Source organism: Macrosteles quadrilineatus, unplaced genomic scaffold (genome assembly GCF_028750875.1).
Source record: "Macrosteles quadrilineatus isolate MER2022 unplaced genomic scaffold, UCM_ALF_1.0 Scaffold_2__2_contigs__length_208266976, whole genome shotgun sequence".
NCBI lineage: Eukaryota > Metazoa > Arthropoda > Insecta > Hemiptera > Cicadellidae > Macrosteles > Macrosteles quadrilineatus.
Window position 1 is genome coordinate 94721532 of NW_026542595.1, and position 14771 is coordinate 94736302.

The following is a 14771-nucleotide window of genomic DNA, read 5'->3' on the forward strand; positions in this document are numbered from 1 at the left end:
TCAGAAGATTGAGCAGACCTTGTAGATTTCTTCTTGGTATCGTCAGACAAAGCAGGCTGTGGCTTCAAACTCTTAGCAGAAGAAAAAGATTTAAAACATGACAAAGACCTAGATTACATGATTCCCTGGCTGTAAGTCACTTGGTAGACATCCACTATTCCTTTTATAACCGGGACTTTCATAGAGATTATTAGCTGCCTAAAATTGTCTATTTGAGCAGGAGACACTTCGTCCAGGAATTTGTCCGTATCTTTTAAAACAGCAACGAAATCTGCAGTGCTCGTAATATCTGTCCCATACAGAACCTTCCAATCCGCTTGTCGCTTCGGGTCCCTACTTGAGGGTTCCGCGCTACTTGTGGAAATGTTGTGCAACCATAAACATAGTGGCAGATCTACGTATCCACGGCATAGAATAACCATGAGGAGGAGTCGAAGGAAGTATTGCTGGCTTCTGTTCGGTGAAACCCAGAAGAGTCGGCAGATCTTTTGACCACGCATTCGTGAGGTTATGGAATGCTAACCGTCTGGATGGTCATACACCTCAGCATTACTATGGCGTTTATTATGGATCACATACTGCTTGATAAAAGACTGATAGGTTAAGCCGTCGAATATCCAGTCAAGGGGCTTATTTAAATATAAGAGCAAGTCAGAGGTAGCTCTGGAAGTGTTGTTTGTATTTTTGTTAAAAACAAACAAGTTGTTAGGGTGTAATTAGACAGTCTGTTTACCCTCTAGATGGACGGGGAGACAATGGTGAGCTCATTTTTTGAGATGGGATAATCCAAGAGATGCATCGCTGGCTCCCACCATACTCTTAATTTGCTCCCTCGGTTAACCATCATACCCATGATGGTCAGTAACTGACATAATGCCGGAACGTTTGGACGAACCTTGAATTTTCTGTCCACGTGCAGTTACGACACCGTGTTTAGTTGTCTCATAATTTTTGGAAAGCCTAAAACTAACCTCGTCCCGTGACGTGCATGGTTGAGGGACGCAAGAAAGAACAGTTCTCCGCCCACCGTTGTATTGAACCTAGCGTTGGTGTCGTCACTGAGTCTTTCTCCCAAGTCCTCCAGAGTTCTAGGAATCGCTTCAATGCCGGTTCTTTTGCAACGGTACATCCTTGATCGTAACTGCTGGTATGATATTTGTAACAAAACCTCTAGTGGGAATCTGTGAAAATATCAAATAAAAAGCAATGAATTTAAAGGGTCAATGACAACAGGGTCGTGCAAGAAATGTTGCGCAAATGCCGCAATAATATGTGAGCACGATAAAATGATGTTAAACAATTGGTTTTATTACATAAAAGCTGTTGCACCGTTACTTAGGACACAAAATACAGCAAGTCAGAGGTAGCTCTGGAAGTGTTGTTTGTATAGTTGTTACAAACAAGCAAGTTGTTAGGGTGAAAACAGACAGTCTGTTTACCCTCTAGATGGACAGGGAGATAATAAACGGTGAGCTCAGGCTTTGAGATGGGATTATCCAAGAGATGCGTCGCTGGCTCCCACCATACTCTTGGTGACGTAGTGCTCAACTTCGTCGTCTTGTCAAAGGAGTAACCTTGACGTTCTGAAGCGAGCCGCCCTTCATGAGGTATTTAAACCTCCAGCAGTTTACTAATATACTCTTGGCGTTTCAACGTTTTATGGCCATTTTGCATACTTTTCAAAAGAATTTTGTAAATAATGTAATTAGGGGAGACAAAGGATACTTGATACAGTTTTTTTACTTTAATTTTTAGATTTGTTATTATTAATTTTAAGTACTTCCAACCAAGCTTATTTGATGAATTAACACTTCCTTTATCATTTAAAATTTATTTAACACATAAAAGTAACATTTTGTAATTTTAAAAATACAATTTTATTGGAAGTACAGATTGTATCAAGTCTCCCCAGATACCCTCAAATAACATCTCAACTTAACCTAAGTGGTTTACTACTCAATACAAAGTCCTACAAACTTGTCTCAAAAATATAAAACAGGATTTGTACAACTTACAAATTCCATAAATTATTTCTTTTAATTACCGTATATTAAACACGGTTACTACTGAATATAAAATCCTTCAATTTTTTCTTAAAATATGAAACATGTTAACCTATTATTTTTCTCTTGAAATGTTGGCTGTGATAGTTTTTTTTCGATTTGCTCATTTGTTGGTATCCGTTGGTCAAGTTCCAATATCCAGTGCCATCGCCGAGATCGAGTGGAAGCCTAACATGCTATGTGCTGTTGTGCCACCAGGCAGATTACCAGCGGCAATGCCGGAGCTAGCGACAACAATAGCGACCTGGTTAAGACTACGGACGTAAGCGAGGATTACATGAATTAAGAAGGTCTCACCGTAGCCTCCAGGTGCTTCAAGGAAGATCAGTTTTATTGACCGACTATGAACTTGGTTCTGTAATATAGACAGTACATAATCGAAAACCGTACTCTGTTCGTTGGAAAGTTTTGGTTCCCATTTATCTAGAGTGTTTCAACGTAGATGAGAAGTTCCCTACTCAGTTCTGTCGTGTCGTCTTCTACAATAAGGAGACCGTGGTCGGCCAAGCTGGATCCCTGACGGCGAAGACTTCAATTGATTTAAGACCCAACTTAAACGCAACCTCGTGGTAAATATTTCGCAACACTAACCATAGCTTTTTTCATAGCAATATCATGTGGTAACAGGATAAAGGAGCTACCTCTGAGAGGGTTGTGCACATTGATTCTAACCTGTAAATCTAGAACCCTAATAAAGCTCCACCCCGATCCTTTCATTTCACAAGTTTCCTTTACCAACAATAACTTCTATATAAACTCTTGAACAATTTTGCCAATGTGGGATTCTTGAAACATTGGCACATTTTTAGTTTTAAAAGAACGCCTACAAGTATCGTAATGAATATTTGTAAATTCACATTCAACAAACAAATTCGCTTTAATGGATTTGATGCGGTTTTATTGTTCGTCAAATTAGTTTAATTACTCGTTCACATACATTAGAAAGAAACTCTTAAAGAGAGACAAACTCTTCCGCTGGTTTAATAAGACGATACGATTTCAACTGTCCAATAGTCAAATAAATTATATTAGAGTTTCGCCTTTTTATTTCGGCGTCCAGACAAAAACTTACAGTTTGGCAGGCCGAGCAATAATTGTTGACCGAACCTATAGAAATAGCTGTCACCAATCATTTGATAGCCTATCAACTCTAGCTGTATGCCTACTTGTTCTGACACACGTCATGGCGATTAGTAGTTATGATAGGAGAGGTTTTTATGGAGAATTGAAATGAAATTGAAAGTTTTCAATCTCACGTTTCCTAGCCTCCCCGTGGCGGAACTGGATATGCCATGCGGTTTATGGCTAACTGACAGGGAAACAAACATTAGTTCATCTATGATCATTAATGTATTCATGAATATTTACTATAACCTTTTGACTTCATATATCACTTTACTAATATCAACTTATTAAATATCGACCTACTCTGATATATTTGTTAAATTCGTTTTTTATTTTATATCGATTTTCACTACGACAAACCCTACTCTCCTTATATTATTACTCCGATAAAACAAAAAAACTCAGTTGTAAAAATACTTTACTAACATAATCTCTTACCGCAAAGATTTCTTTATAAGGGGTTCTTTAATGTGGAGCTTGAAATTAACTTGCCAACCTCCTCTAATTTATTCTTGAAATTGTTTTCATATAATGTAATATTGACTGTTTCACTAACTGCTTTGTTACTACTTAACTCTAATCTACTATTGACGACCAACAGCTAGGAGTAAATTCGCTTAGTCGGCAGGTTTGTTGTGGCGGGGGTATTTTACTGAACTTACTATGTTTGCTGTTTGTTGGTCTGTTCAGTTCAATAATTTCAATCTAGTTAGTATTTAAAAATTGTATAATTGTATAAATAAAATAGGTTTTATTTTTGTTATAGGTGTAGAAAATGGCTATCATATTGAATGATGCTTATTTTGACTGGTTGGATAGAACACCAAAAATAAGAAGAAATTATGTGTTCAATAGGATTGTTGATGATATGATTCGACTAAATTTAAATCAGGAACAAGCAGAAAAGCACATAGTCAAATTTCCAGATCGAAACCTGTGGTGATCTTAAAACGACTATCGGCAAATGAAGAAACCAGATTCATTTAGGTATATAATTTTACGATATATTAGGTCTATACGCCACTATAATGTCAGCAGAACCACTTCCACTTGACAATTTCAAATGGATTTCACCATCAACATTTAATAATAACACCACCACCAATAACAATGGTACAGGTTACATTTTAGAAGTAGATTTAAAATATCCTTACAATACCGATCACATAGACTATCCACTATACCCTTACCATGATGAAGGTACATTAATATCTTCTTTCAAAGATAGAAAACATTATGTCATCCATTACAAGACCTTAGAACAAGCTCTGTCAATGGGCATGATACTAGAGAAAGTCCATAGAGTAATTTCATTTAACGAATCATGTTGGTTAAAACCCTACATAGACATAAACCCCAATTACGAAAGAAATACTCACACGACAGAACCCTCTCAAATTTCTTTAAACTGCAATCGATCTTAATCTATGGCAAATCAATAGAAAAGGTAACTGAAAACCTAAACAAAAACTTCCTGTACAACAACTGTCAAATATATATACTGTTTTGTTCTAAGTATTCTTATATTAATTTTTAATTTTAATGCACTCTAATAATATGTAACTGATTTCACCACAATCTCCATTTAAATACCATTTCAAATAGTTAAATGTTTTCCTCATAGAGTGCATCAGTATCTTCAAACCCCAATGGTTTCAAGACTAGCTCTCTGATTGGTCACTGATATGTATCACATGACCAACTCCTTCCTTCAGTAGAGTAGTGGCACACTCTTGGGCAAGTCCTGTTGCTATGAGGACTTAACATGCCTTTTCTCCTACATTTTCAAATACCATAAACCTCTTTACCAACATAAATATTTACCGCTGGCTTATAACTTATTATAAAGACAATTGAAGTGTTTTTTAACATCATATAGTGAGAAAAAGTGAACTTATCAACATTATAGCATTTCAGGATTCATCAAAGGGGGCCCCCAGTCTACGCATCAGTTTAATAACAAAAGGTTAGTGTATCCAATTCAAAATTACTATAATACAGTCCACATTGCTTTCAAATTAACATAAATTCCCCACATTTTTGGTACTTCGAGCCGGACGGATAAACTCAGTGCGTTGGAAATATTTAAAGAATTGTTAAGATTTAATTTCATTGTGAAATACATTTTTTATTTTATCACAAACACATTTTTATAATTTGTGAACATTTATTAAATAAGCCAGTGTTGTTTTATTGATTTTTTTAAATCATAGGACATTGTACTATATATTTTCAAAATCAAACATATTTAAGTTTGATGATTTTTCATATTTCATTTCCAAACATGCACAAAAGTGAAAGTCTAGTTTCATGTCCAATTTTAAATATTCATGATTATATCTCAGCCATTTCATGGGCCTTATCTCTAGCAGACATACCCCCCTTCCCCTCTCAGCATTCTGTTTGCATTCCAGGATATTCATTGTGTAGCCAGAAATAAATATCCTTCCTTTCCTTGTTCTGATTATCTACAAATGTTTTTGATTCTCATCTATCACGAAAACAGCTGATTGCTTTGTACAGTAATATTGTCGATTGATCATTATTGTATTAAATGATACTTCTGGAACTTCTGGAAAGTAAATTAAAATGTAAATAATTTAGTGCTTATTAACATTGACATACTGAAGAAAGGACTGCTACATCTTAGTGTGATTTTATATTGCAAATACTTTGCAAAATAAGTTATTGACATTTCTAGTGAAGAAATAACTTTAATTTATAAATTCCAAGGTGGAGTTTATACAGACCTTTTGAGTTTATTGTGTGTTTGACTATTCTATTCCAAAATGAGATTTTTATCTTTTGTCAAGCAAAGTCAACTTATTGAACAAAGACTTAGTAGTATTGACAAGCAAGTTACAACATTAAGTACTGTTCAAGCCCTTGAATCTTTAAATGATCAACAAATAAATAGAATAAAGTTACTTTCAACTGCAGCTTCTCAAAAACATGCAGAATTTGAAAAAATTGTTAATAAGTTGTTCTCTACAACTCCCCTACCTGAAGACATCGTAGATGAAAAGGTAACCGAACTTCAAGATAAAATATCTGACCTGTACATAAATATTAGTAGCTTATGTAGCACATTAATACCTACACCTGCAGTATCTGAGCAATTGAATCAGTCCACCGCTAGTTCAACAGCACAAGCTGTGGCTGTACCTCCGACAATAAAATTGCCTTCATTGGATTTAGGTAAATTCTCTGGTCAACCAGACCAGTGGATGTCGTTTCATAGCATATTTGAAAATGCAGTTCATACTAATGAGTCACTCAGTAACATAGAAAAATTTACATATTTGCTATCCTGTCTCTCAGATGGATGAGCCATTGAGTTTGGTGAAATCTTTGCCTCTTAACGCTGCGAACTATGCCATAGCATGGCAATCTCTGATAGATAGATACCACAATACAAGGCTGCTAATCACTCTTCATACTAACAATATCTTAGATTTGCCTCAACTTACTAGGCCTACTGTCAAACAATTGCGGAAATTTCTCTCAGTTTACAATGAAAACTACCAGGCCTTAAAAACTCTTGGTCATGATATTGCTAATGAAAGTTTGCTTTTGACAACGCATATTTTGCGTAAATTTGATTCTGCTCTCCGCACTAAGTTTGAGCACTCACGTAATGACTCAAAAAAGGTCCCTACTATCAATGAATTAATTCATTTCTTGGAAAATAAATGTACACAAGAGGAGGCTGCGGAGTTAGCTTCTGTTTCGAACAAAACATTTTCACCAAATGAAAATAAGAGCAACCACCCAATCAAATCTAATTTTGCGAATAAGGCTAAAACTAATAGGGCTAATGTTGTATTGTTGTCGTCTAATGACAAAGATCGAATGCTTAAATGTATTTATTGCTCCGCTACTACTCACGTAGTATTCAAATGTCCTAAATTTGGGGGCATTAATACTAAAGACAGGTTTGACTTCATTAAGAGTAAAGACTTATGTGTAAACTGTTTTGGTATGCACAAACCTAAAATGTGTAAATCTAAACAGACTTGTCTTACTTGCTCAAAACGACATCATACTCTCCTGCATTTTGACCAGGCTCAAACAAGATTGAATGAAGCAAACACTGATCCCTGTACAAGTAATGTTAAGTCCCCTGATCATGTCAATCAATCGAATACTCTTATGGGTTTGGCTCGTACTCAGAATAATACTGTATTGCTTGCAACCGCTTTAGTGAAAGTTTCTACTCACAAAGGAAACGGTCTCGTTTTACGTGCTGTTTTAGATAGCGCCTCACAAACCACACTTATTTCAGAAAGTTGTGCAAATATATTAAATGTAAAACGCTCTGCTGTTGGTGTCCCTGATATCAAAGGAATTTCTGTGGCTAACATAAAGCCTAAAGGTTTCACACATCTGAATATCTCCTCCCTCAGTGGGTCAAATTTGGCCTCTTCTCATCCTGTTCTTATTCTTGATCAGATTACAAGTAACCTGCCTCGAGTTCAACTCTCACCCTTCATCAAAGCTCAACTGAAAAAATACATGCTAGCCGATCCAACCTTTGACTTGCCAGGTCCCATTGATTTATTGATAGGAGCGGATCTATTCCCTCAAACTTTACTTGAGCCGCCTGTAAGTATGGGAGAAAATTTACCCTTCATTATGAGAACAATTTTTGGCTTTGTTGTGCTTGGTGCCGCACCTATTGCTCCCTCCAATCAACCGCTTCAATTTAGTGGAATATCCACTCTTCTCTCAACTAACGACTTAGATCTTCATGCTACTCTTCAACGATTCTGGTCAATTGAAGAACCGCCTCAAACTTTGAAAATTTCGCCAACTGATGCAGAGTGTGAAAAACATTTCCTAAACTCACACTCACGTGACAATACCGGTAGATATATCTGTCGTTTACCGTTTAAGGAATCCCCTCAGAAATTGGGTCTTTCAGCACCTGTAGCTAAACGTATGTTTAATTCACTTGAAAATAAATTTGCTGCTCAACCAGACTTCAAGGTGAAATATGTTGAATTCATGCAAGATTATGAGGCTTCTGGTCATATGGAAATTTGTGAATCAATTCCGCCCTCAGACGAACCTCACTTCTTCCTACCTCATCATGGTGTTTTTAAAGGAGACAAGCTAAGAGTGGTTTTTAACAGTTCGGTCCGAACTTCTACTGGAATCTCGCTTAACAGCTTACAACACCAAGGGCCAAAACTGCATAACGATCCCACTGATATAATTTTTCGCTTTCGACAACATAAATATGTCTTCACATGTGACATAAAACAAATGTTTAGGCAGATATTAATTCATGAAGATGATAGAAAATTTCAATTGATTTACTGGAGAGAAGAGCCCTCTCATCCGATCAAAGTGTATCAGTTAACCACGGTTACATACGGCATGAGTTCAAGTCCATATTTAGCCAATCGTGTTATCCAACAGCTAATGGCCGATGAAGGTGATAACCATCCGCTAGCAGCCAAAGCTCTGCAAGATCAAATCTATGTTGATGACGCTTTGTTAGGTTGTGACACTTTAAATGAAGCCCTTGACTTACAGCAAGATGCTATCGATTTACTACTCAAAGGAGGATTTCAGCTACGAAAATGGTCTTCTAATAATGAAAAACTTCTTGAAAATGTTCCGCTGGATCATCGTGAAACTCCCCTCATGCTTCGAAGCACTGATCAACCTTGTCACAGTGTCCTTGGCTTAAAATGGATACCACAAACAGACAAATTTTCTTATGCTATACCCAAACCCTTAGGAGTACATACAAAGAGAGCACTTCTTTCTTTTATTGCTCAGATTTATGACCCCATGGGGCTAATTTGTCCGCTGGTTTTTTGGGCAAAGGCATTAATGCAGCACATTTGGTGTTTAGGGTTAGAATGGGATACTCAGCTTCCTGAGACACTTTCTGAGAAATGGTCTCAATTTATCAGTGAGCTCTCAGAAATTGACAATCTAAAAATACCTCGCTACCTTCCCATGGTAAACGCCAGTAATATACAATTACACGGCTTTTCAGACGCTAGTGAATCAGGCTATGCTTCATGTGTCTTTTTAAGGCTAGAAGATTCTGATCACAATGTTTCAACTCATTTGTTGATTGCAAAATCAAAGGTAGCTCCGCTTAAACGCACTACAATACCTAGGCTTGAACTATGCGGTGCTCATTTACTTGCCAAGTTGCTTCAATATTGCATCAATAAGTTTGATAAACAATACCATATTACAGCTATCAATGCGTGGTCAGATTCTATGATTGCTCTGTCATGGATCCACACCCCATCTTACAAGCTAAAACTATTTGTAGCAAATAGAGTAGCTCAGATACAAGAGCTTACTCCTTCATGCATATGGAGACACGTTTCCTCAGCAGAGAACCCTGCTGATTGCGCCTCTCGTGGCCTAACACCATCCGCTTTAATGAATCATGAGCTCTGGTGGTCAGGACCTAAGTGGCTTAAATGGGACTCAATTACATGGCCACAAACTAAACTTTCCCCAGATCCTGAAGAATCTCTTAATGAACTGAAATCAGAGACATTCAACCTCATAACATCAACCGATGACTCTAATCTACATTTTTTAAGTAAATATTCCTCATGGTCTAAACTTGTAAACGTTATGGCTTATGTTCTTCGTTTTATTAAATGTCTAAAGCTAAAGGCAAAAATAACCACTCATTTAACCAAACAGGAATTTGAAAGTGCAACAATTCGCATATGTTGGTGTGTGCAAAAGGAATGCTTTGCAAATGAGATCAAATCGCTTCAAGCTAAGAAAACATGTTCTACCCAAATACAACGGCTTGCACCTTTCTTAGATGAAGAAGGAATCATACGAGTTGGTGGAAGACTGAAAAATTCACCACTTAAGTACAGTGCAAAACATCCCATTTTGCTTCCCAAGAACCATTTTGTAGTCCACCTGCTGATTGATTTCTTTCATAAAATATACCTACATGCAGGACCGCAACTCCTTCAAGCAATGTTAATGCAAAACTACTGGATATTGTCTCAGAGAAGTGTTATACGCTCCAGAATATTTAAATGTATTCGATGTTTCAAAGCTAAGCCTAAAATGACAGCACCTTTAATGGGCGACTTACCTGCTGGACGTGTTACGGCTACTCGTTGTTTCAATGTTTCCGCTATGGATTATGCTGGACCTTTTACAGTAAAGGTTCACATCTTACGTCGACTGCAGCCAATTAAAATCTATCTCTGTTTATTTATATGCTTTGCCACAAAGGCTGTACATTTGGAGATGGTCACAGATCTTTCAGCAGATGCATTCATTGCTTCCTTAACTAGGTTTACTGCCAGACGAGGCACTATATCAGATTTATATTCAGATTGTGCCACCAATTTCATTGGAACAGCCTCAACGCTTAAAAAATGCTTCCAAGACCTAATGATAAAACCTGAAACACAACGGTTTGCCCAGAACAACAAAATAACTTTCCATTTCATACCACCTCGAGCTCCACACCAAGGAGGCTTGTGGGAGCGGGCAATAAAAAGTGCCAAATACCACTTGAAGAGAGTCATAGGTACACAAATCCTTACCTATGAAGAGTTTCTAACACTGATTGCTCGTGTTGAGTCAATGTTAAATTCAAGGCCTATTACACCACTCTCTGCAGACCCATCTGACCTTGAAGCATTAACTCCAGGACACTTCCTGACAGGAGGACCTCTGACGTCTCTAATAGAACCTCATCTCACGGATATCTCTGTAAATCGCCTGAAACGGTGGAAACTTGTGCACGCATTTGCTCAACACATATGGAATAGATGGCATAGAGAGTATCTGCAGACCCTCCAAGAACGATCTAAGTGGACTACTCCAGAAGAAAACCTCAAGATTGGAGACTTAGTAATCATTCATGAAGACAATACTCCACCTCTTGCTTGGATGCTTGGTCGAATCATCTCAGCCTCTCCTGGTCAAGATGGCACTGTAAGAGTCGTTCAAATCAAGACATTTACAAAAACCTTAACACGACCTGTAGTTAAGGTTTCCCGCCTTCCTATAAACTAACCTAACATAACTCTGGCTACCAACCCCCTTCCTTATTTTTATTCCTCATATTTCAATCATGCATGGTTCTTGTTTTTCTGTTGAACCGGATCGGTTCAAGGGGGCCGGTATGTCAAATATATATACTGTTTTGTTCTAAGTATTCTTATATTAATTTTTAATTTTAATGCACTCTAATAATATGTAACTGATTTCACCACAATCTCCATTTAAATACCATTTCAAATAGTTAAATGTTTTCCTCATAGAGTGCATCAGTATCTTCAAACCCCAATGGTTTCAAGACTAGCTCTCTGATTGGTCACTGATATGTATCACATGACCAACTCCTTCCTTCAGTAGAGTAGTGGCACACTCTTGGGCAAGTCCTGTTGCTATGAGGACTTAACATGCCTTTTCTCCTACATTTTCAAATACCATAAACCTCTTTACCAACATAAATATTTACCGCTGGCTTATAACTTATTATAAAGACAATTGAAGTGTTTTTTAACATCATATAGTGAGAAAAAGTGAACTTATCAACATTATAGCATTTCAGGATTCATCAAAGGGGGCCCCCAGTCTACGCATCAGTTTAATAACAAAAGGTTAGTGTATCCAATTCAAAATTACTATAATACAGTCCACATTGCTTTCAAATTAACATAAATTCCCCACAACAACAACACTAAGAAATTCATGTACTTAATATAACAACCCACGTTTATAGACAGGTTAATTCTAAACGAAAACAATTATATAATATTCATGAAAAAGAAAAGGGTCCAGTGCAAGAAACCTTTACCTGTAGGATTTTCAATACTAGATCTAAGTAAGAGATACATGTACCTCATGTATTACAATAACTTGAAAAAGTACTTCCCACCGTTCAATTTAATATACACAGACAACGATTCAATTGCAATACACGTATTCAGTACTGATTCTACTTCATTTAAAAAAGATCAACATTTCATTTCTAATACTCTCTTAGGTAAATTCGAAGATACATCTCCTAATAATCCCATTGTAGAATTTGTTACAGTAAGAAGTAAAACAATACGGGTACAGGACATTAAAAGATACCATACAACTAAAGAATTTACCCAAATCTTTTAATTTTACAAACTATAAAAACATACTACTATCTATTAAAATGTACTACACAACAGTGTAATTGATAATAAACTATACCAAGTAATACAGAATAAAGCAGTAATTAAAAAATACATACACACACACAAACACACACCCAAACACACACATACACGAACCAATACCTCAACATGAACCCATAACATTAACATGAACAATCACAGGAACCCCCACAATGACATCATCATGAACAATCACCCTCTCTCTCTCTCTCTCTTACAACGATTGATTTACAAAACTACGTTTGGACTAATTAACCAACGGACTGGGAATCTAAAAAGATCCGGCTTCTATAAAAAAAAACTGCCCTTTTAAGTACAAACATATTTTTTTCAGTTTTCTGTCCTCATTTTCAATTCTTTTTTGGAGGGTTCGGGAGACCAAACTTCTCTGCTCTCATTTGTAGCCGATCTTTATCCGGCTCGAAAAACCAAATGTTAAATGTTAGATTGAAAGTACTCATAAGAGTACCCTCGGGCCAAAAGTCTTCATTATACACATTATTCCAAGAAGTTTCTGGCACTCCCACTTTAAAGGAGCTGTAAGTCGGATACTTTTCTGTTGACTTTTCCACTACATAATTAACAACTTTTTGGGCCGATTAAAAATTTTTCTAGATCCTTTTGTTCTACATATGGCTCAAGTCTTGACAAAAAAATAAATTTTGTTCTTTTGATGGTATTTAGAGTGTTGATAGCCACTGACTTTCCAGTCAGTACTTTATGAGTAGATTTACTGAACTTTGTGTCTTTAGGTTTAACACTTTCCTTAGATGTGCCTAAATTTAGGTTAGGCTTACTTTGTGTATGATTCCTCTTGTAAAATACAGTTTTCCACGGTGTTTTATTCAACTTTACAGGATTAGTATCATTAAGAGCTGGAAAACTGTCCTTTTCAAAAAATTCCACTTCATCTTCACTATCTTCTTTACTTGGCAGTTTTTCACCTCCAGTTCAAAGTGTCCAAACAGAAGATATCGAATGGCTGTTTTCGGTTGCTACACTTTGATTTTACGGAAAGTAAATAAAAGAAACGTCTTATAACACTTAAAACATATATTTACGCTTATACTGTTACTCACAAGACGGTAAATATACAAAAACGATGGTAAGTGGTGATCGATTTCGATTGGACACTCCAATCATCATCAGACCCAATAGGCGAATGACAAGAATCTTGAATGGCGTCCCTACTTCAAGATTCTTGTCATTCGCCTATTGGGTCTGATGATGATTGGAGTGTCCAATCGAAATCGATCACCACTTACCATCGTTTTTGTATATTTACCGTCTTGTGAGTAACAGTATAAGCGTAAATATATGTTTTAAGTGTTATAAGACGTTTCTTTTATTTACTTTCCGTAAATTTAATAACACGTACAATGCTGATCAAGAAGTTATTTACACTTTGATTACCAATAGTCGAACTCGCACCAGGTTTGTCGATGATAGACCTCGAACCGGGTTTATCGTCTTGCTTCTTAGGCTTGCTGGTTACTCCTGAGGTCTTTGTTACGTTGGCAGTACTTGCAATACTGGACTTGTCAATTTCGTGTTTGCCGGCAGACGACAATAACATTTGACATAACCTCGCATTACTTTGAGATATTTCCTCAATACGAATATTTGTTGCTTTATTGTCCTTCACCATTGTTATAATTAAACTAACTAGATTTTCGACCACTGACTGTAAGTTTATGAGACCATCCAAGTTATCGGATTTTTCAACCATACTGTCAATCTTCACGCTGCACGAAGAGCAATACCACTTCACGTCATCAAATAATTCGTTTATAAGATCGTACCTTTCCTCCGAAACATTAACACAAGTTGGATGATACCATTTCTTGCACGGTCCTTTACAGTAGAGTTTCATACCTATTGGCATACATTCTTGAGAAACTTCCCCTTCTTATCGGTAGCAGTCCGTTTTCTGAAACAAAATAAAAGCGATGAATAGTATGAGAACAGTGTAATAAAACAACATTTATACAACTTATATGTACAACAATTTATATGTACAGGAAGTGCATAAAACTAAAAATCTCTCTGTTAACCATTATGTGGGTGTCTTGTCAATGACATTATAGGCCTACATTGGTTTACAGGAGAGAAGTAAGTGGTCATTTTGGTGGTATAACATGACCAGTTCTGGCTGCACTTATATGGATGAATAGCCAGTACAGTTACCCGGCTCCAGGTTACTTTGAAAAATTTGACAATGGTGATTATTAAGTAGTTAATTAATCAAACATTTTATATTAAATAGACCTTGGATTTTAACACAAAGTGGAGGTTAAATTTATTAGAAACCTAATGAAAGGTAAAGAGTTTTAGAAAGATAATTTATAGATAGGAAATAATTTTAGAGTTGAAAGAGAACGGAATAAAGTAATAACAACTCACCGAAGAA

At 36.5% G+C, this 14771-nt stretch overlaps 1 protein-coding gene across 1 annotated transcript; it reads left to right on the plus strand.

Annotated features, from left to right (window-relative positions):
• Positions 1-10592: 10592 nt before the first annotated feature.
• On the plus strand, positions 10593-12538 carry LOC128984610 (uncharacterized). Its single transcript, XM_054403946.1, has 2 exons — positions 10593-11141; positions 12524-12538. The coding sequence occupies exons 1-2, from the start codon at positions 10593-10595 to the stop codon at positions 12536-12538; spliced, it is 564 nt and encodes a 187-aa protein (XP_054259921.1).
• Positions 12539-14771: the final 2233 nt, after the last annotated feature.